Source organism: Seriola dumerili, unplaced genomic scaffold (genome assembly GCF_002260705.1).
Source record: "Seriola dumerili isolate Sdu_G_001 unplaced genomic scaffold, Sdu_1.0 BDQW01000716.1, whole genome shotgun sequence".
Classification (NCBI taxonomy): Eukaryota; Metazoa; Chordata; class Actinopteri; order Carangiformes; family Carangidae; genus Seriola; species Seriola dumerili.
Window position 1 is genome coordinate 252,311 of NW_019174971.1, and position 24,372 is coordinate 276,682.

The window sequence follows — 24,372 nt, forward strand, 5'->3', positions numbered from 1 at the left end:
AAGGGAGAGAGCAGTTTATGTTTAGAAAGTTGACATGCAATTTAATCATTACATTCCTGTTGATCAGCTGCTTATGATTTGGTACAGTTTGTCAGAATATGAAAACAATGTAGTTTCATTGGCGTTGCGTTCTTGTTTGGTGTGTGTTGATCTGCGTAAATGACTGAGGGAAATAAAGCACTTCGTTATTTTCCTCCCTGGAGTGAAATTAAGCCCCAGCAGGGGGATTTCTCAGGGAAGAGGAAGGAGCTTCAGAGGTTTGTGGTTTTGGTGGACTGGAGAATGCTCAGTAATGATTAAATCTCTTTCATGATAATAGATTGATGGGTAAATTAGCAAAGACAATGTGGGATGGACAGCTGCGCCCAGAGGGACAGAGATGAGCAGCAGCATCGCCGTGGTGGTCGTTTAGAAGTAAAACTGCCTTTTAATCTGTACTGTAGAAACACATAGGACACATGCTGTCTAATGCAGCGTTTGCGTTTGCTTCTTGCCACCATCTTTGTCAGTTACAGGGGTCAGAAAATCCTAATTTGGTTTTAGGGGAGGACGAGGCCTGAGATGAGGTGGGACAAACAAGCAGACAGTGACTTCATAATCAAGCAAAACACCCGAAAAAAACATTATATTCACATGAACTCTAACTTGTCCTGAACTTTTTCTGCCATGACTGAAGCGTGCACTCAAAACATTTGGTTCTTAATAATTCTGTTTATTGTGTGGGGGGGGGCTACATCTTGGTTTTAACTCCTGGCTGTAGATGTGGGTCAGGTTAAGCTTTCCAGGAACAGAGCTGGTCGTATCAGGAGGAGGTGTGGAGCATCATGTTCTAGGTGTGAAGGGTCGTAGTCCTTGCAGCTGCACTAGAGGACTGCCATTCATTTAATTTGTATTGTATTGAGTATTGAGTTGGTGTTGTGCAGGTTGACAGTATAGGATTCTATTAATACAATTTGAGGCATGAGGCGTTTGTTGTTCTTTTCAGGCACTTTTCTATTATTAAGAACCAAGGCAAGTATATCAGAGCTTTCAGAAAAGCTCAGTTGTAGTTGTTGTCCTTTTCCAGTTCACTTTTATTTTAATGCTTAATGACAGCTTTCCAAATTTGACTGAAGCTGTTGAACCTTCAGTGTTTTAGATTCTCCTGCTGCCAGCTGTTTTGTAGTATGTCACTCCCTTGTATCAGTGGAGCATGGAGTGCAAATTGAGAAATGCAAGTTCACTTACATAAAGCTGCAAGGGGTGTTGAAGTGGGGAAGGGCCTCGCTATGCTTCATACTGCGAGATATTTATTCATTATTTCTTTTCTTGTTTGTGTTGGACAGGCTTTTTTTTATCGTCAGCAATTAATTTTGCATGTGTGTTTTATTATAATCATGTGTCGCTTTTGGGTTCGGATTCGTGTGTTGCTGCCGGCTTTACAGTCATGCCAGTGGAAACCACACAGTGTGAGGCGAAAAACACAAAGCAGAGAGAGCAGTGCTCACAGTGCAGGGTGTAGCCATGCGTGATGCATAATGTTCATTTATATTTTTGCTGACTTTTGAATGTAAAAGACATGACAGCACAACAATGCAAAGACATCTTTTTTATATATATATATATATATATATATATAGTTTTGAAATACTTGTAAACACGATGCTTTACATGCTTCTGTGTGTGAAGATGACACAATCAAAGGTTTGTCTGTGTGAACATATGCAGCAGTCTAACCACATAGACACCTTAGAAACAGCCGTGATGTCCTCTTCATGTCGTGCTCTTGCGTTGTTTCCTGTGATGGTTGTGGCCTGCTGTGACCTGTCAAATGTTCTCTTAAAGGAGCCGTGTGACATTTTGGGAAATACACTTTGCCTCCTCACTGAGAGTGGGATGAGATGATTGATAACACTCTCGTGTTTGCACATTAAATATGCAAAACGTAAATGTACAAACACTGAAACGTAAAAATGATACGTGCTGAACCTGTGACCAGCGACCTGCAGTCCTGGTCCTGTTGAGTCAGGTCACGCAGTGTCATAAATTCCATGTCATATTGTGACTTGTTGGGTCATGTCCTGTTGTGTCTCGCGCTGTCATGTCACGATGCAATGTGTAACACCGCCATGTTCTGCATCCTTTCATGTCCTGTCTTGTTACTGCACAACAACTTATACAGCCAAAAGCACAAAGTCAAGGCTTAAATCACATCCATTGTTCTTCAATGACATGACAAAAAACATGTATAAAAGAGATGGAAAGATATTAAATATTTAGAAAATTCTGCTTTAATTAGCATAAGTAATGACCTCATTAGCATACGTGGATACATAATGGTGACTATGGTCAAACAGTATTCGAAATCTCTTAGTTCATCATCTTTTTTTTTATACGATAAAGTTTTATTGTGTGCGACTTTGTTACTACAGTATACAGAGTTGTCATTATAACGTGTCGTCTACTTCTCTGTGTATAAACAAAGGATAATAAACTTGTCTGTATTTAGTCTGTGAGTGAACGCCACTTGTCGACCTGTGATTTGTCTCAGACAGCTCTGACTGTCTGTCTGTTGTGGTCGTCCCTGCCTCTCTTGTATGTACATAACAGAGAAATGTGTTCGTTGTATTGGTCGGGGAGGGAAGGTAGAAAGAGGCAGTTGTTGATGGAGCAGTCTGTAATGTCTCCACACTGTCAACAACGTATGAAAGATGCTTGATCAACTGTAGGAGGACGGTTTCAGCCTGCTTGTTTTATTTCTGTCAGTTCTGAGTTTTCCAGTTGGGAAGATTTACTGATCTAGAAACTGCGTACTACTGTAAAATATACATGTTATCTGTTTTCAGTAATTAGTCCATTCCTGCTCTCATCAGAATTTGACATAAAAAACCTTGTAGCATCTTTTATTCATTTATATCTAACTGTGTTCATCTTAAAACATTTCTAAAATAAGTAGTAGCCTGTGTACCACTCTTTGTGTCATTCATGGTACTTTGTGTGATTATCCCTGTAGCTTGACTGTGACTTCTTCTGTTTCCTCCCAGCTTCGCACATTGTGCTGGGCGCTCCTCCTGAAGCACTCGGTGGGATGGAGCAGCGTGGAGGTGCAGGGGGGGGAGCAGAGAACCCCGGCCTTCGGGACAGCGCCAGTCCAGAGGAGAGAGGGGAGAGCCCCACCTCCAGCTGCCCCCCGCCGTGCAAGTTGAGCCGCGTGGATATCAACGGCAGCCCAGCAAACCCACAGACCCGGCAGAACGGCACACAGCTGAGACCACTGGGAGGTAAGATGCTAAGACACAAACACTTGCTTAAATCCAAGAGTAAGGTCATTTTTAGTATTTAGTGTGTTTGGAGTGAAGCAGCTAAAAGCCAGTATTTGTCCATATTAAGACATTAGATATGCAGTTGTAGCTTGCAGCTTGTTTGTATAGTGGACATGGACTACACTCCACTGGTTTTTAGTACTTTATTGCACCCACATAATTTCCCCACAGTGTTAGAGAAGCAAACACACTAATTAGCTGATTAATGCATGAAAAACACATGAAAAACAAAACATTGCTTTATAATTGATTAAGGTAACTTGGAAGAAACAGAGGGAGGAATGTACGTACCTTCCCAGGAAAGAAGTCCCGGATGAAAGTTTCATTTTAAAACACTTAAAACATTAACTCACATAGCAAAATAAACAGATTCTAAAATATATAAGCAACACTTTATAAGAATTGTAGGAAAAGTAGTAGTAGTAGTGGTATTGGACTGTACCTTTCAAAATAACACAATTACACAGAGTAATCTACCGGAGATACAGGCAGAATTTAGGTTCCACTAGTTCTCCCAAACACATAGTTCTTCAAGGGCTTATTATAGACACATGTAATCGTGATCATATAAAGTGCATTCAGCACACTGTGACCGCTTCTTCACACAGGTACTGTAGCTTCATAAGTATAGAGTTAAGTGGGCGAGAGGGGGCTGAATGCTTCATGGTCTGGACTCAGTTAGATGTTGAAAGTGTCCACACTGTTCCTCTTTTCTTCCACACTTGACCCCAGAGGCCTCTGTGGGATTTCAGTCTGTTATTCAATTATATCATAGTTTCCCAGTGCCCAAGATGAGTCTTAATATTTCTTATATGATCAACAGCCCATAATCCAAAGACGGTTTTATCAATTTCCAGTGATATGAAACCGAGAAAATCAACAATCCTTCATTATTAAGAAACCAGACACAGAGAATGTTTGGCATTTTGGCTTGGTTACTGATTTATACAGTGATGTTGATTATTAACATTGAGGTTGGGGAGAGGAGAGGATGTCATACAATAAAGCTCCACATCCAGGATTAAACCGTAGACATTTGTCCTGAGTTGATGCTCCAAAAGACTTTGGCGGGCCTAGAACTGTATATAAGGTAAAAGGAACATTGTATTTTATCGTGTGACCTTTATTATGTGTAGGGATGAATAAGCTTCAACCTAAGTTCTCCCTTTGCGACGTGTCCCGTCACATCCTGTCATGTCACATTACATTAGTATGAAGACTTACTGTATGTCACTCAGTATATGGTGCTGAAGTCTTAGCACCATAATACAGTCTACCAGGGACAAGACCGTGTCTACCATCCATGAGTGAGGTGGCCACACACACACACACACACATAGGTAACACACATTGTGCGTTGGTATGGCATGCACACTCTAAAATACCTAACATAGGAAACACTCATGCACAGATGCCCATTATTCTCTCATGCATTTGAAAACATCATCATGCATGATCACGTGAGGTGGCCAACAGTACACACACACACACACACGCACACGCACACGCACACACACACGCACACACACACACACACACACACACACACACACAGACATTCTGCTGTGTTGCCTCCCTCCACCCTTCCACTGAGTGGCTGGCTTATTGGCTGATAGTGTGCCTGATGCTGCTGTGGTTTGGCTCCGGCTGATCTGTCACTGTCCTGTCAGGAGCAGGATTGATAGCTTGTTAATTACCAGTTCCTGTGGGACACAGCACTGGATTGGATGGGTGTGAATGGTTCCAGGTTTGGAGGAGCTCTCCGTACTTGTCCGATAACAAGTCTAGACCAACGTCTTGTTTAGGAACCAGCTCCACCGCTGGAGTGATGGCATCGCTCCTGAGTGCTAGATGATATAGATATTATATCCAGCAGCACTTCAAGAGCGGTTATGGGTTTTAACATGTGGTGCAAACACAAATACAGTTGAACAAATTTCACACTGACTTATGTTCACATTGGCAGCTGCCCAGTTTAACCAGTCTTCCACTGAGACCACCAAGCAGCTATACTGCAGCGACACTGGAGAGACAGATATTTGTTGAAAACTGCTGCTGTCCAGCTCAGTTTCTGTAGGAATCCCTTTCACGCAGATCATATTCAAAATGCTGAAACACGGGTGACAAAAAAAACTCTAAAGATCCTCCAGAGAAGTTCCTCTCCGCCAGGTTTGTGTACACTCAGTAGAGCTGAAAAGATTTGTAGGTTATCAAGGGTTGTTTGGTTACTATATTGAATTTTGAAAGGGTTTTTTGTATTTGATGAAGTTTCCACTCAGGAATGACTGCAGTGTCTACACTTTATCTCCAACTGATTTTTATCTGTAAAATCTTATTGTGATACTGAAGAACTACACAAAGAAGCCTCAATGCTCATCCCAGTGCAGCTCAGTCTTCTGTAACTCTGGGTGAATCTCTGTCTGCCAGGTCTGATGATCCCGGTCTACTGTGTGGTCGAGCATGCAGACGTGGGCGTGGCTGGCGACTGTGAGGGGCGCGGCGACCGTCACGCTGAGTTTGTCTTGGTTCGGAAGGACGTCCTGTTCACACAGCTGGTGGAGACGGCACTGGTCGCCCTCGGTTACTCGCACACCTCCGCTGTACAGGCACGTGGTAAGTAGTGTGTGTGGGGTTGAGTGTGTACAGGGTGCATGTTCAAATCCACATATTGATGTTCACCTCTGCTTTAGAAGAGAAAAAGTTCATCACACAGATGGTATATAATACAGTTTCAAGAAATCCTCTTTGATAATGAATCAGTCATACTGTAACCCTGCCTGACAAATATTTCAAGTAAGACAATTTTATATTTTTTAAAAATTCAAAAAGCTGTTTGTCCAATTATTTATGAACTAATTTCTCTCTCTTCTCTAAACTCAATGGACTTGATGCTGAATCAAAGAAAAATCTGACAGTGAACTGAAAGGAACAGTTATCAAAAATGAAAAATCAATAACTAATAGATAAAAGGCATGTCTTCTTGATTGACAGTCAGGGTGGTTTCATCTTCCTCCTCAGCTCCTCCCAGTCTTCCTATATTTGCAAAATTAGTATTTTCTGGCACCAGGATGAGGGCGAGCAGTAAACCCAAATTTGAGCGTCAGTATTGAAACATCCCTGTTTTTCTAGTCATAGTCTTATTGTTGAAAAAAATTCATCAGCCTCCGTCTCTTAACATCATATCTGGGAAACACGGGTTTCTTAACTTTTCCATTATTACATGCTAATAGGAAACATGTCATTTTTCAGTCTTTTTACCACATTGTTTGGTAATTCATGAGTAATTAATTATTTCCAGCAGCAGCTGAATAGAGCATAACTGCTTTCCAGATGGGTGGGGTTTTCCACATGGGTAAAATGAGCACTGAAATGTTTAGGCGATCACAGGGAAGTTATTTACCAAGAAGGTATTTTAAAGATAAATCCGTCTGCTTCCTCATTTATCTGCTGATTCACTCCGCCTACCTGACAGCAAGAAAGTTGAAAAGAAAATAAATGTGTATCTGCGCATCTCAGCCCAGCATCAGAACTTCTTTTCTCATCATTTTGAAATCAAAACAAGAAGGCAGACAACATCCAGTCAGCCGTGAAACAGCAGCCTACACACACACACACACTCACACACACATAGAGAAAGTAGGGCAGTTTGACATTCCTGGTGAGTCCCCATAAACACAGGGCACTGTAACCAAATGGCCGACGCCCTGCGACCCCCCTCGCCTCTCCCAAATAGCTAGGTTTTGTTCTGAGAAATAAGCCTTTTCTTTTCAAATAAATAATTTTTGGCTGGAGTCGTGCATTTTTCCCCCCGTGTGGTCACAACCAAAATTATACAGAGTCTCTGCTATTTTCCTCTGCGATTGAATTGCATCTTGCATAACTTTGGCTGGACGAGTATTTTTAAGCTCTTAACTGGCACAGGGTTTTTTGGTTGTTGTTTTTTTAATTAACTGGCACATTATGGCTAATTAAAAAGAAGCTATTTTCTTATTTGGAGTATATGGTTTTATGCTTTGGGTTTAACACAGGCTTAGGTGAATTGCAGAGCAGAAAAAAATATAACAATTTAATTTAAGGCCGTGTTTTGAAGCATTCACTGATTACTCATTTAAAAATATCCATTTACCGTATTTTGAGCCCTGAAAACCACCAGTGGATCCCAGAAACAAACCAAATCTTATTTTAAAAAACACACTGCATTTCAGACAATTTATCTCTGAAGCAAATTATTTGAAACATTTTTAAATAGCACCAAAGCTCAACACGAGACAGAGTGAAATATTTGTAAACTTTTTTATTCATTCTCTGGGACAATGTTTTACATAGTGTGCATTTTGATATTTTTATATATATATATATATATATATATACTGTATATATATATATATATACGAGCAGCCTGATAATCAGACTAAATTGTCATTTAATTTCTCCTTCAGTCTCACATTTATGTTTGTCAATTTTGCTTTAGATGCGGGATAGTTTTGCCCAAACCAATCAGTAATGACTGATTTGACTGAAATATGTCAATGTAAGAGTTTTCTGCAAATTAATTTACAACAACCTGTCTCATCCATGTCTGTTACCATTTTCATATAGCACTTCTTCTTTGACAATTTTTCTGGCTCTGCCAAATATTCCAGTCTAAACCTATGAAGCTCTGATTTGCTTGGTTGTTCCTCAACCAAGGAAGCACCAGTCTGTGAAAAAATAAAAAATGTAGCATTGATTCAAAGATCTGAAACCAGATTAATATTGACTGTCAGGTTTTCTTACTCATACGGTACATATCAACATCTAGTCTAACAAATACTAACTGATAATGGATTTTAGATGATAGAGTTTCATGTGGGTTGGTTGGTGACATGAGAATTGATAAAGCTCCATTGAATCTAAAGTATTCATCTGTATTGTCAACCTAACTGTTCTGTTTATTCAATGTATTTTATATAGTTAGACACTGAAAATTCATATCAGTGACAAGCTCATGACATGTCAAAATTTTAACAATCATCTCTAAAGCAAAGGCAGCTGTAGGACACACAATAATTGCCAGTTATGGAGAGAAATCTCCTGCTGTCAGACAGGAGAATAATGACCTCAATGTTTATTCAGTGCATCAACATCAAAATGCCGCTCTCGTTCGCAGCCTGCTCCGGTCTTTAATGTTGAGCTGATTTTACATTTCTCCTCTGATTAATCAGCTGTAGAGTCCAAAGAGAACAGCCTTTGTTCTTTTGCCCCTATCACCACCATCCTCATGCGATGAAGACACACACACACGATTGAGGCTGGCAGGCCAAGGCCGGGCCGGGTCTGTGTTTGATTTAGCAGGTCCTAACGCGATTATGCCTGTTTAGATTTGCACTTCCAGTCATGGTTGCAGCGAGGCCAGGGGAATGTTCTCCCCAGGATGATGCTCCAAGACCAAGAGAGTTTAACAGACGGGTCAAACAGCACGAGCAGGTTCAGTTTACATTGATCAGAAATAAGCAGCTAATGGAAACTAAATGTCCAGCAGCCAACAGAAGTAAATTTAGACTTCTAACAGACAGTTAACACGTTCTCGACCAGGGGCGAACCCGTTACATTTTAAGGCAGATCCAAATAATTTCCTATGATTCTGAATTTTTTCTTCTGAAGTCTGGGATATGTTGTATGACGTAGGCCTTGGTGAATGCATGCACTCAACTGGGCACATTTTCTAATTCATGCTGTACCCTGCATGTTGAAAAATGACCAAGCGTCCGTATGTGACAACTTGGGAGTGAGAATGTGTTGAATCAGCACCTGCTTTAATTGTGTGTGTGTGTGTGTGTGTGTGTGTGTGTGTGTGTGTGTGTGTGTGTGTGTGTGTGTTCTCCAGGCATCATCAAAGTGGGCCGCTGGAAGCCGATGCCCATCCACTACCTAACAGACGCACCAGAGGCAACAGTGGCTGACATGCTGCTGGATGTTTACCACATGGTCACACTGCGGATCCTGCTGCACAGGTCAGCTGTTCATGTGTGTCTTGCATATTGTTTATTAGGGTCAGAGGGTGGGATGTTGAGCAATATTGACATTTTTGGAATCAAGCTGCTACTTTTCTGATTGTCAATATCTTGAATTTTGACACTTTTCATATAAGAAAAATCATCCAGAACGGTAAAATATAAATTTTTCTTTTGTAAGGGTGAATGATAATGATACATCTTTACCCCAAGGCCCCCAACCCAGCTATTACCACGGCTGGATTAAAGCAGTGTGACTTCTGACTTAATCCTATTCAACCCAGATCTTATCCATTATGTAAAAAGGACATTTATGCAGCAAGTTCAACTTACGATATTTTAGTTTGAGTTTGATTCAGTGTATTATAATGAAGTCGTTCGTTAACGCAGCTTCGCTCGGCTGGAGGAGCTGCCATCAGAGCAGTGGACCCACGCCACGGTGAGGAACGCCCTCAAAGAGCTGCTCAGAGAGACCAACCAGAGCGCTCTGGCCAAGGAGTGTCCTCTCTCCCAGGTAACAACTCAAGCAGCACAGCAGCTACACACTGTCTCCAGTTCATACACCTGTTGTAGGTCCTGGTACTGGCACCATGTTCATCTTTGTTCGGAAAGTACCAGGACTGTGCATGCATGTAGCAAGTAATGAGAGATGGTTTTAAATTCTTTTTCTAAAGCTAAATGGTTAGCTCGGTTTGATTCTCTCTCTCTCTCTCTCTCTCTCTCTCTCACACACACACACACACACACACACACACACACACACACACACACACACACACACATATACACCGATAGCTGAAATGCTGCTAAGTATTTTCTATAAACACATGTGGTTTCATCATCAGTTCACCACACCTCGCTCACACAAACACATGCACACACAAATACCATCCCATGGGAAAGGATGCAAATACACACACCTCAATTATCCTGCTCACACACACCCTGCAGTCATTAGACCCAAGAGTATGTCATTTCGACTTGTGATTTATACACAGGACTTAGTCATGATGTAATTAGTGATTAGGGGAAGCGTGTGGGTGGTGTGTGTGTGTGTGTGTGTGTGTGTGTGTGTGTGTGTGTGTGTGTGTGTGTGTGTGTGTGTAGCCTGACTCATGTGAGTTTTAATCCTCAGTGTTTCCCATGTAGAGCTTTGACTCCTCACTGTGCATCTTCTGCTCTGAGGAACTGACCACAGTGTGTTGGGAAAGGGAGTGGGGCTGAAGGGTTTTAATAAGTGAATCGGTCAGCTCCTGTTACCAAATCTCATCACCCAGTCTCAAGGCACGGCCACTCCCTGCAGCAGGCCTCAGGTTTTCATGAACAGGCTTTTTGTTGAATTGTATGAAAGATCGTTTTGAGAATAAACTTGAATTAATAATTACCTCTTTTTCCTCTAATTCTGACTTCAGAGATTTTTTTATTTTCCACACTGTCCTGATCCTCTTCTTGAAAATATCTCATAGAAGAATGAAATGTGTCACAGGCAGCTACAATATCCTGGTCACATTTATCCGGGTCATTAAAGTTTGGTTGATTGTATTATTTCTCAGACTCTCCTGTATGTCTCTCTCCGTCAGAGTATGATCTCAGCAATAGTGAACAGTTCCTACTACGCCAACGTCTCCACCTCAAAATGCCAAGAGTTTGGACGCTGGTATAAGAGGTACAAACGCATCAAAGGTAACTCAATGTCTCACTCTCATCCATTTTCAAAGCTGTCTCACTTTTCACAGCTCTGTCATATTCCCAGCAGTCTGGTTAACTTTATGACACAAATTGAATCCACGATGCTTTCCCTATCTATCGGATACTTTAATTTCTCCCTGAAGAGCTACAGTGGAGATGCTCTGGGTGAAAGTCTCTGAGTATGGTGGTTGTATAACAGATAACAGGTCACTCTCTGCCTATACAGACTAATCAGACCAAACTGTAACTCATTAGCTGCAGATTCTGTGCCCCTAATATTTACCCCTAATGTGTTATAACAAGGCGGATATCTCAAACTCAAAACTACCACTGGAGACAAGTGACAAAGCGACCCCTCTCCCAGATTTTTGCGGCGCATATAAACACAACACTCACTGTAGTCTGACTCCTTGTGTGCATGTAAACGCATTTCAGTGGTTTATTGTCCTTCTCCTGCCTTGTTAAAAAACTTTACAGTTTCTGTGACCAACTCTCCTGCACTCGAACCATCAACTGTTCAGCTGTTTATACTTTATTTGCCTCATGTCGCGTTGAAAACTCATAAAGGTGGAGACTGTCACAGCTCTTTTAAAACCAAGACTCGGCGCTACTCGCAACTCGACTTAATGTGGCTCACCTGCCTCGCTGTCTTTTGTTTTTTGTGATGTAGTTGCTTTGAATATGATCCTTTTTAATGAAGTCTTTCCATTCTTCTGTCCACCCCCTGTATGTGTACGAGCATGTGTCAGCCTGTATGTGTCTAATCTGCAGCATGAGACGTCTGTCAATGACAGCTCTCAGTAGGAAGGAACTGTCACACATGGTTCACATTAATGTCACCCTTAATACACATGACAAAACTAAAGGCTCTTAACTCCTAATGGAAAACAGCAGCAACCACCCCCAACACACACACACACACACAACACACACACACACACACACACACACACACACACACACACACACACACACACACACACACACAGCACCAAAACCCAGGAATAAGAGCTCCTCTTACACTTATTCCACACACACACACACACGCATGCACACACACACACACACACACACACACACACACACACACAGACACAGGGAAGGTAAAAATCTGAAGCCCTGCCAAGCCTCACTCCAGCTTTTATTCCCTTAATAAACGAAAATGTGACTCTCAACCAAACCCAGTAGAAGCATAATAAGAAGCAGATTTATGTGGAGACGAGCAGAGAGGCTGTTTAAATCCAGGAGAAAAGACCGAGTTCAGCGCAGAGATACAGTGGAAACGTTCTTCACTTACTTGATAATCTTGTCTTGAGAACTCAGAGCCGGAAAGTGAAATAGACTTTGTGGTCATGAGATCATCCGTCGAACCGCTACACCAACCTGTCACCGTGAACAGAATACAAGGTTTAGTGGAGGAGACGCGAGTCCACACTGTATGATGTGAAAATTAAATATTACCTCAAATAATAATGTATTAACAGAGCAGATATGATATGAAAGTGATTATGTTTGTGTATTTTCTTCTGAGCTGTTGTCTTTCTATAACAAATGAGAGTTTTATAATGGTTCTATACAGGAAGAAGAGCTCCTGCACTGAGATGACAGACTGTGTTGAATATATTTATGTAGGAATAACTGACAGACTTCCTGCTCTGATTTTTTTCTCCTCAGGTGAATACATTGAGAAGATGTGGTCAGCACAGGAGAAATCAGACATAAAAGGTACATTCCTCTTTATTTTTTTATTCATGTATTTAATTTCTATGCGCCTTGTGATGGTCGTGCTGCTGGGTTGAGCTTCAGTGACCAAATGAGTGGAAAAGAAATAGGTCACTTGAGGGCTGTCGATAGGGAAGTGATGACTTTTCCACTAGAATAAATCTGATGCTTTACTTTTTGGAAACGGCTTTGATTTTTACATCAGCTAACATCTGACAGGATGAATCGTTACATGTTAAGTGATTTTTGATGCGCAGCACACAGTCATTAATGAATGTCCAACTCAATATCAGCTGTTTTAAGAACCGTTAACCTTTTATCACAAAGTATAACATAAAAATGTGTGTGTGTTGACGCAGTGGAGAGGGATTTGGACCTGAGCGTCATCAGCCAGCGTCCTCCCTCTCTCTTACCCTCACCCACCCATTTGGGCACCATTGGTGGCTCTGGAGCTCTTCCCATCAAGAGTGGCCTCGGGGACACCCAGACCCCCACCCAGCCTCACTGCCTGCCCCATCCCGCAGGCCAGCACCACCCCAGTCCTCCACTGCGTCCCCAGGCCCCACCGCTCCTGGGCCACAGCGGTCTCCTGCCCCCCCAGCTCTCCCCTCAGCTCGTCCGTCAGCAGCTTGCCATGGCCCACCTCATCAACCAGCAGCTGGCCGTCAGCCGACTGTTCGCCCACCAGCACCCACAGGGAGTCAACCAGCAGTTCCTCAACCACCCGCCCATCTCAAGGACCTGCAAGGGCTCCGGGGCCGCTACTGAGCCCGGCCTCAACTGCTCGGGGGCCGAAGTGTCCTCTGACATTTACCAGCAGGTCAGGAACGAGCTGAAGAGGGCCAGCGTGTCCCAGGCAGTGTTTGCCCGCGTGGCTTTTAACCGCACGCAGGTAAACTGAATAAAATGACCTCACTGTTTACCAGAGGTGATGTAATGAACTTCATTCCCTAAAACATAACAATGTGATTTATTTGTACATGAGTAACTCTGTGTGTGTGTGTGTGTGTGTGTGTGTGTGTGTGTGTGTGTGTGTGTGTGTGTGTGTGTGTGTGTGTGTGTGTGTGTGTGTGTGTGTGTGTGTGCGCACGCGTGTGTGTGTGCGCGCTACAGGGCCTGCTGTCAGAGATCCTTCGTAAGGAGGAGGATCCTCGCTCTGCCTCTCAGTCGCTGCTGGTCAACCTGAAGGCCATGCAGAACTTCCTCAACCTGCCAGAGGGCGAGCGAGACCGCATCTACCAGGAGGAGAGAGAGAGGAGCACCAACACCAACCACAACCACACCACCAACCACATCTCCAACGCCAACACGCACAGACACACACAGGTACACACACTCCCACGGGACTGCACAATAACACCTTTCTAATACCACACACAGTAGTTTATCACCTCATTAGCTTGATGTAGCCTGTTGCACATATTTGCACTGACACAAACATTAACACATACTTTAATTAGAATATATAAATAACAAAATGTGCAGAAAAACTAAAAAAACATTTATTTTCATGCAGTATGAAATAAGTAAACGAATCAAGATACTGTACCTGCAAATTAGAAGAAAAAAGAACCTGAGCGGGGGTGGACACAATAACAGGAACAGCAGTAATACCAGATTTCAAGCTGAGAATATAATAAACTGGCTGTTGTGCTGAATGTTTGGGGCCTAAATGTGAAGTTAGCTGCAGAAAATTACAAACCATCCACCCCTCACTAGCTCCTTCACACTGGCTTTAAAACAGTCAAATAACATATTGCATTTACAGAATCGTGATGTTGATGATTTTTGTTCTGTTACTGGTATTTTTGCATTAATGTTGCAGTTTGTTTCTGCAGTGGACATAAATAAATAAAGAAGTATTGTCACAAAGTAGATGAATAATATATTATAGCAGAGATCACCAAACCTCTTAAATATAAATCGGACACTAGTGAAATTGCGGTGAATAAACAGTGGATTTATGCAACACTTAATTTTTTTCATGTAACCAGGAAAGCCTCATTGAGATTTAAAACCGCTGTTTCAGTTTCATCTCAGTTTCGGTTTCCCGCTCTGTGTAGACGAAGTGCGGCGTGTCGGGTGCAGAGCTGCCGCTGAAGCTGGACTCTCTGGTGAACATCACGTCAGGGATCTACGAGGAGATCCAGCAGGAGATGAAGAGGGCGAAGGTCTCCCAGGCTCTGTTCGCCAAGGTGGCCGCCAATAAAAGTCAGGTCAGTTCCAACGAAACAGCTGTTCTTAAATGCTTAAATATACACTCCTTGATTTTATTATAGCAGATATAGAATTGCATGGATGGATACACTGAGATGAAACCTGAGCAGAGACAAGGGCAAAAAAGAGGGACTGAAGAAAATAGAATGAAATATATTCATCAAAACCTTTTCCAAACGTCTTATTTATCTATTTATCTTTCTGTACAGGGTCTTGTTGACATATTTGATTATATATTTTTTTATATATAAGTTTACATACATAAACATCCTGTAATACATACTCGCACACACTGGGTTCATGATGTTTGAAAGAGCTGATGAGGGTGTAACGGGGAGGTGTGTGACTGCGTGTGTGGGCGTGTGGAGGATCTGATTACCCGCTGTGGCATACCATCATGTCTCCATCCTCGGATAAACAATGCGGGTGATCGAGGGCGAGATCAAAGCCGAGTCTGCACTGGAGGGAGAGAGAGGGAGTAGGGGGGGTGGAGAGGAAGACGATAGTTTTAAAAGTTCTCACATTATTTTACAAACTTCATTGCCAACACAGGCAGAAGCTGGAGAGAAGGTGTGTATTAATGCTGAAATGATAAAACAGTGAATGGACTGAAATTGAGCGAGGGATGAGGGGAGGAACAGAATGGTGATGGAGGAACAGAAGGATGCAAGAAGGAGGTAGACAAGAAGACGGAGGGATGATCACATTATTACCATTAATTTCCAGGCTGAAGGCTGCGCATAAACAACAGCTGGTGGCAGATCCTGGGTCAGCCTAGCAGATATAATCCAATCTTCACACACACACACACTCGCTGCTCCCCTCAGACAACAGTGATGGAAACTGTTGGGCTTATGTCTGGCACTCTGCTCCAAACATACACAGAACAAATAAATAATCACATGCATCAGTCAACAACAGAGTCAAAGTCAAAACAGAAATGCAATTATAGCAACTTACCAGTGTTTTTCTGTCCTAACAGTGGAGCCTAATGACGGCAGTTCATTTGTCCATCCGCCCCAACGTTTAGCTCCAAAACAACATGTTTGAAAAAGTGCCATATAATGTATCATAGACGTTTCCAGAGGATGGGGATGAAGTGAAGATTTTAGCCTTAGGGTTTGTGTCTTTGTCTTTAAAAAACCAAAATTACCACAATGCGCCTCAGGGATCTTCAATCTCTTATTGATTCAGTCCCGCTGCAGGAGGTTTGATAACATTATTTTGCCAAATAAAAGAAATAACAAGCTTTTTGTCATTTTGTGACTAACTTTTGGTCAAAATTTTGGTTATGTGATTTTATTGTGCCACGCACATACAAGCATTCAGCCCACATGGACTTAGAAGGACTACTGCTGTCGTGGTGAGGCTTTTTTCAAGCCATAATTCAGGTTATAACTTCTTCCATGTAACATTACATTTTTCAAACAAAGAACTTTGTCTTCTGTCCCATAAAATTTGCTACAAAAACATCCCCCTCACAATTGAAGTTATAATCATCCATTCAGAAGAAATGGGTGTTTTACTAAAAAAGTGGAGGCCTTAATCATCACGTACTGAGCAACCAAACATGAACTAGACTTTGTCCTCAGTCTCTCCTAAATAACATAACAATCAAAACCTTTTCTCTTCAGGGAGATCATTAAACTGACCTGTTTTTAGAGTTACTGACAGTGTACTTGAAAGTAGCACAGAGCACACACACATCTTTGACTTTTGGTTAAAGTTTGTTTCACCAGAGCTTCTACACTGCAGTCGTCTTTCATGAGACAATATGTTTGCAATTTCAGTTTGTGCCAAACATGTAGAAACCATCTTTCATTATACATAGGGGAACAATTTGTGCTTTGAAGAAAAATCAGTTGTATAAAATAAAGATTTTACCTCACTAATCAAGAGATGTCTATGTTCAGGGACATTTTAAAGTTAGGTCACCTTCTTGCTGATTTTTCTTCTTGGTGGCTCGAACCTTTTTCCCTCCACGTGTGTTCCAGGGTTGGCTGTGTGAGCTGCTCAGGTGGAAAGAGAGCCCGAGCCCTGATAACCGCACACTGTGGGAAAACCTGTGCACCATCAGGAGGTTCCTGGCTTTACCGCAGGCCGACCGAGACCAGGTCTATGAAGACGAGTCGAGGCAGCAGCACAGCGACCGGGTCCACACCGTCCTCCACATCCCAGAACAGCAGGTACGACCATGCAGGCAGTAGCCAGGTTTGGCGGTCCTGTATGTGGAATATACCAAGTTTGTTTTTGTCAACTACGATGGTAAAGTAGTTATGGATCATCATTTAGTTTCTGCTTTTGCAAAAAAAAAATTATCAGTGTTTATTTTGAAGATTAAAACTAGTGAGGAAAAAAGTCGCAATCGCAGTGCAGCCTTGTGTGAGCAAAAAAAAAACAAACACTAATCAAAGTGTGTTTTTTTTTATGAGTGAGAAAATGTGGAAACCAGCATGCGATTGCTTGATGTTTAGAAAAGTTTCCTCTATCTCCCTCCGTGTCTGATCTCACCACCTGCTCCTCTCTGCAGCCCTTCTCTTTGTCTTGTTTGTGCCCCATAAGTCATTGAAAATAGAAGTGGTAAATGACCAGCCCACACATTTCCTGCTAAACACTCCTCCATCCCACCCTCTCCCAAAAAACCAAAATGCTCTCCCGTCTGGCCCTAACCTCAATATTATTCAGAACATAGCCTGTAATTATTGAAGCAGAGAAAAAGGAATTGCCATTATCTTTATTTAGGTCCTTTCATTTGGATGGACCACAGATTTATGGTGTTGGATTCCTGTGTTTGGGTGTGCAGGCCACCCCGCCCTGTTAATAAGCTCTAGTAGTGTGGTTGTTTGTGTGATGAATTTGGGAGTTTTTGCATGTTGGCGGGTGATGGAAGCTGGTCAATCACACTTCCGCTTGTACTACATTTCCTTGTAATGACTGTGCAGAGGGGCACTGAGAGAGTGGTTCACTTATTACTGCGGTGATGAAGCGCTTGTGGTTTCATCACACATGAGTCATGTTCACGTAGACTGTGATAGAAATTCTGAGTAAAATTATAGTTTCTCTACATCCACTTGTAGATGCCTCACTGCAGCAGTTGGATGTGCTGGTTCCCACACAGGCCCAACAGTCAAAGCTAAATTTGCCCCATTCTTCTCCATATGTCATTATCAGTGCAGCATGGCCTTTAATATTACAATAATGATATTGACAGGCAACATCAGGAATGTGGTGCTTTCATTTTTCCTCCAGACTGTTTTGAACACATGCACAAAGGAAAGATCATTTTTAAATCTGTTTAACAACTATTTTAAAAATCATATGACATGATACAACTCAATATTTGATATTGACACAGTGTGTAAAGTGCATAATGTAAATGTAGTAGGTGTGTAGTTATGTTTATCCTTTTTACTGAAGCCAAAGGTGCTAGGGTCGTACTGCATAAAGCAGCAACGTCAGCGTTGCATCACAGGCACAGCTGATGGTCTGGTGCTTTTAACTGCATCTCATGGCCTTCATCAGCATTTGGAGTCTGCATGAAGATGGTTCAGTTGTCATCATTTGAACTAAAGGTACACTGACCAGTGATCGGAAGAACATAATTAGATGAAGAACATATACAGATGAAGAAAGTGAGATTTGGTTAAAAGCTCCAGAAGAAAGTAGTAAGTTGTCCTTTTTGGTCTTTAAAATGCTGTAACATCCTTTCACATACCAAAATGCGTTCTTCAAATTATTCTGATTTTCTAAACAGGCACTCCACAGACAGCCCCTGCCACCTCTGACATCCCCATCTCCGATTCATGAAGACCCACAGCCGGTTCCCCTGCTGGTGTTGCATGCCTCAGAGGACGGGTCCCAGCGTGGGATGAGCCCTGGCCCTGGAGGCGGAGGACCAAAGAAAGCCCGTTCACGGACACGGATTTCCCTGGAGGCCCTGGGAATCCTGCAGAGCTTCATTGGCGACGTGGGCCTCTACCCCGACCAGGAGGCCATCCACACCCTGTCAGCCCAGCTGGACCTGCCCAAACACACCATTGTCAAGTTCTTCCAGAACCAGCGCTACAACGTCAAGCACCACAACCAGGCCAGAGACTCCGTCCCTGAGGAGGACGACAGGGAGAGCTCGAGTCCCAGCGAGGGAGGCATCGGCACAGGGGAGAGCCGAGGGGAGGAGGGGCTCTCTGCATGTGAGGAGTCAAGTGAGGATGGGAGAGGATCAGTGGAGGTGTTCAGAACAGAGGGAGGAGAGAAAGGAGAGGAAAGAGAGGTGGACATGGAGGTAGAGAAGGAAGAGGTGGATGATGGGAAAGCCTCAGGGCCAGCAACTTCCTCTCTGTCCCCATACAGCAGTCTGGACAGCCCCCACTCTGCGGAGCAGCAGAGATAACAGCAGAGAAAGGAGACGGAGGAACCAGAGAGAAACGTTAGACGGAAACAAACGACACCATCAAACTGTGAAGACCACACACAGATAACCTGTGAACACACACACACATTTTCATCACCTTTACTGGAGCTGATGATCAGAGCTCGTTAATATCTGAAGAAATGTGGAAAAATATTGATGTAAGGTTTGACGGAAAAGGGATTAGAAGGTACTACCAGTATTTTTGTTTTGACGCTGTCTATAGACACTATTTTTGGATGATTTTCAATACTCCTGAATTCCTCAGTCTTTCCCCAAGCTGTGTTTTTCTGGTGTTTTTCTGGTGACGATGGAAAAAGCATTTCAACTCCACTGAAACACAGATCACACATTAACACATTTAACACCTTTGTTTTAACGTGATACTCCACCAAATATCTAAAACACTCGCTCGGCAGGTGACTGGAGCAAGACTGTAGGTCATGAATAAACTCCTGCAGCACAATCCACTTTGTTTGTTCCACATACACAGCTTCCGTGGCAATTATCGCCACACATGGAAACTGTGCATTTAGCTGTACAGGATTTTGACATAAGGATACATACATACTGATTTTATGCTCAGACAGAGAAGGGGATTATGCTGCAGGAGAAGTTTCCATCCTAAAAGTCTTCAGCCATCTTTAAAGACTACAGACTTTATGTTCATGTTTAGAGGGTGAGGGTTTGACACTAAAGAGATTTTGGGGACAGGCTTCTTCTGCAGACATTACACGTGTATACAGGAAGAACCAGACTTACATACAGCACAGTTTTCAGTCCAAATTAATTTGAATTTTACATGTTCTCACAAGGAAAACTGTGCATTTGTGACCAGAAACACTGTAACTGAAGTGTTCGGATTTGCTAAAGTCAACCTAACAAACTCATCCCAGTAAAGCTGATGAGTAAAATCCTCCCAAACTACACAGTCAGATATTAGAAAACAAATATAATTAATTCTATTATTTAATAGATTAAGACACATCGACAAGCTGCAGCCACACGTGGAAACACTTGACTCATATCTGTTTTCTTTTTGGGCTGAGACATCATTACATTGGGACCAGGGGTAAAGATACTGACACTGAGCAGTGGTGAAGTGGACGTCATGTGAAGGGCATACACATAAGGGCATAACAATAACACTACAACGTCCATTGAAAATGAAGCCAATTTTCTATTCTACTTGTTTTTTTGATACATAATTTATTGTCTGGGTGTCCTTCCCATGATGCTTTAAGTGGTCCCTACGTCAACTGAGCTGTTTGTGACACTTAAGCCTTTACTGACAATAATGAGTCCCCCACTCTTCCCACCTTAATATTTATTACAAAGTTTATATTTACTAAAATCAAAGTGTTATTGTTGTAATTATAGTTTTCCTATGATTTTCTTTGATATGACAAACGTCGTAAATGTGACAAAAGTGGACGAGCAAGTCTGAAGAAGTTTGAGCTCAGTGTTACAGTTTAAGTTTAAAATTATGATTTTTTTTAATTTACTATTTGTGGACTGAACGGTTTTTCTAATGGAAAATTATGTACATTATATTGTAAATGTTGACAGTCCACCTGCAAAAGTGAATCTGTCATCATATGTGGGATTCAACCACTGTCACTTGACACTGTTTTGTGTATTTTTGTGCCACAAAGGAACAGGGTAGAAAACAGATTTTGTGTTTACAGTCTGTTTCAGTTCGACAATCACTCTGTACTGGATGGAGCACAAAGTTTCTGATTTGTTCCACTTTGATGTTTAACCATTGTTTGTTTGATTCTGTTGTGGGCAGGACATGAAAATCTGATAAAACTTTTCCAAAGTATTCTGCGTGTGGAAACTTTACCCTCTTTGCCTGTTGAAACCATGAAAGTCAGTATCAGTGTGTGACAGCAGTGTGATAAAGGCAACAGTGGCAGCCCGATCAAACCACAGTGTGTCCCAAACTGCACTGCATGTACCTGTGGAGTCACAACATTTTCTAGGGTTCTCCTGTTGGATTTCACTGTCCGGTTTAAACTTTGTGGAGGTAAATCTACAAAACAGTGTCATGCCAGATGACGACTGCAGAACTATAAGAGAAGCTAAATGTCATCATGTAAACACAGGCGACAAAAGAGTTCTTACATACCGAAACTATAACCACAAACACTATAAAGAGAACAAATACAAAGTGCAAAGTCTTTACCAACCAAACCACAGACAAAACAGTACAAGTACAATTAGAAGCTGTCTTTTTAAATCCCCTGTGCAAAACGTATTGTAACTACGGAGTACTGTGCATGAGATAAAGTGAAAGATGCAACATGAGTGGGTGGTCCTCGATGGACAAAGCCTGCAGTGATCCCTAAAAAAATGTAACATCATTTTGGTAAATTAATGATAAAATTTATCTGATCTGAACAGGTTATTACAGTTGGTCCTACTGCAGGTAAGGTAAGGTATGGTTGATTGTGAATTAATTTATGATCAAACTCATATCCATTATACACTATATGATGGTATCTGTTGCTAAGTTTGCAGAGGCCTGTTTGGATTTCTCTTCTTCGCTCTGGGAACCATTAGAAACAGATAAATTTATGAGTCTTCTTTGCTTGCCACGGCACCTGATAACAATTTGAGTAATTACAATTTAACAACTGCCATGTGTGACGAGCAAGTAAGTGGTTCATATCTCCATCTGCCATCCTCTCCTCTTGTTAAATATTTGGCTTTTCCTGCATAAGAAGTTGAGGCACAGCTCAGGGTGAGCATCCACGCTGAAGGTCCAGTGTGTCAGCGTGCTGCTGGTGTGTGAGATGCCTGTGGCAGCGGGTTTTACAGACCAGCTGAACGCCCATAAGTAAGTGCTCCCAGTGGTGCTGCTTTCTGCAGACTTTTCTCTGGGTTTTACATCAGGATGGGGGTGTGAACGTGAACCCTGAAACACCTTTTAAAATATAAAAGTCCTGCGATTCAAAAATCTACTTATGTTAAGGAAATCTCAGCTAAAACATAAAATGTCCTGGTTAGTGTGTGTGTGTGTGTGTGTTTTCTGTGTTCATCGTGTGTGTGAAGTGTGATGAAAACTAATTGGAGATCATAGTTAACTCACATCTAATATTACAACTGCATCAGTGAGTGTTGGTACGGTCCACCGGATTTCTGCTCACACAGCTGGCTATTAGAGCCGTATGGCAGGCTGATACAGGGCCATTAGAAGTGTGTGTGTGTAGTGGGACAGGGACGCAGGTGCTCCGTGGGCTGATATTACCCAGGATGCTCGGGGTGGGGGCGTAAGGGGTTATAGGGGGAAGGAGGCTCTCTGTGGAGCTCGCAAACACACCTGTGATCCCTTGCTAGCACGCTCAAACACACACTCACATACACTGCCCCCCCCCAGCCTCTGCGCTGCAGCACGTTAATACACACTCTGATAAACAGGCTAATACTCGCAGCAGCAGCACTTTACACACCATTGAACACAACACACGGTAATCAGTGGAGCCAACACGTGGCCCTGTGTGTGTATGTGTGTGATGTTTTGGAGACTTCCTGTGTGTGTGTGTTTGTTCATTTCATTGCATGTATACAATGAAGAGGCATTGCAGCCTCATTAGGCAATGTTGTGTGTATATGTGTGTGTGTAACAGCAAGGGCGAACCTGGGCATTTTTATTTTTGAAAAAAGATTAGATAAGAATCACAATCATATCTGTGTGTGTGTGTGTGTGTGTGTGTGTGTGTGTGTGTGTGTGTGTGTGTGTGTGTGTGTGTGTGTGTGTGTGTGTGTGCGCGCACCACAGAATCAAACCCAGCAAACCATTTAGCTTTACAAAAGGAATTCAAAACCATCTCTCATTACTTGCTACATGCATAAATGTAAAAAGACTATATCAATTAGTTGATTGAAAATTAATTGCACTGGACTAAACACCAGTCATCATCTTCATACACCATATCATCTTGTTACAACCCAGCTCCTAGTTGGGGAAAACGGGTATATAATAATGGATAATATAACATACAATCAACGGAGAAGAGGGGAACAGGGCAAAAGAGTGATGCTAAATCATGCTAAATCATGCTAAATTTAACAAAAGAAGACTTTAGCTAAACAGGAGTTATCAGACTTACTTTCTATAAATATATATATATATATATATATATAAAATATTCACAAAATGTCACAGATAACAAGAGAATGTCACAGATAAAACGAGCTACAGAGGTAAACAGCGGCCCAGACGTTCAGAGGCAGGAAGGTCAGCAGCTCAAGCTGGAAACTCCTCCCACTTGCTGTAGCCAATCCCGACGCTGGGTCCACGCAGCTTATTTCACATATTGTAGACAATGATAACCATCATTTTACCCTCATTTTTGAAACTACTGAGTTCAAAGTGTAAATGAAGGTGGAGTTTAAAGCTGTAGTCCAAAGTTAGAGTTAAAAACTTACCAGTTTTAAGCATTTGTTGAATTTAAAGAGCTACTTTCTGACTATTCACTTACATACCATGAACTGGTTTATGTTGAACAGATAGCCTGGTTGTCCGATTGTAAAATGAAAAAAGTTGTTAACCTGTGTTCAGCACTTATCATCAGTCCCACATGTCAGCTGTGAAATGAGCACAGATACAAATGTAGGGTGAAAATGACAGAAAAACGAGCCTAAAACCAGGTTGCAGCCATCAAATGTTACAGTGTGTGACAAGTGAGCCACCCAGTTAAAGTTTGGACATTATCACAATTTATGGTTTCATTGAATATGTTTGTTCTGTATTGTGCTCATAGAGGTGTCACGTTATGATCAACTGCACATGGTAACACTAAACATCACAACTTTTGGTCCATCACACACATGCGTGCACACACACACACACACACACACACAAACACATGCACAGATGGTGAAAACACCCCTCAAATACCCAAAGATGAAACGAGTCAGAAAACAACCACATCACATCTCCTTCAAAAACAAACATTTAATTATGGCGGCTCTGCTGCATTAGTGGCAGACCAGCGGGTTTTGATGTGCGCCTCTAAATAGCGTTATAACATTT

General features: G+C 42.1%; 1 protein-coding gene across 1 annotated transcript; it reads left to right on the top strand.

The window, feature by feature from the left end:
• The first annotated feature begins 468 nt into the window (after positions 1-468).
• LOC111236744 (DNA-binding protein SATB2-like) lies at positions 469-19,346 on the top strand. The gene is made up of 12 exons (XM_022765595.1): positions 469-475; positions 3,090-3,260; positions 5,730-5,915; positions 9,169-9,295; positions 9,686-9,809; positions 10,876-10,978; positions 12,659-12,709; positions 13,066-13,598; positions 13,820-14,032; positions 14,776-14,922; positions 16,918-17,109; positions 18,678-19,346. The coding sequence occupies exons 1-12, from the start codon at positions 469-471 to the stop codon at positions 19,311-19,313; spliced, it is 2,490 nt and encodes an 829-aa protein (XP_022621316.1). The 3' UTR covers positions 19,314-19,346.
• The last annotated feature ends 5,026 nt before the right edge of the window (positions 19,347-24,372 follow it).

Bases quoted from the DNA above. Each gene is read 5' to 3' on its own strand.
- LOC111236744 (XM_022765595.1), top strand. The intron at 13,599-13,819 runs GTAAACTGAATA...TGCGCGCTACAG, and splicing joins TGGCTTTTAACCGCACGCAG to GGCCTGCTGTCAGAGATCCT. The intron at 14,033-14,775 runs GTACACACACTC...GTGTAGACGAAG, and splicing joins ACACGCACAGACACACACAG to TGCGGCGTGTCGGGTGCAGA.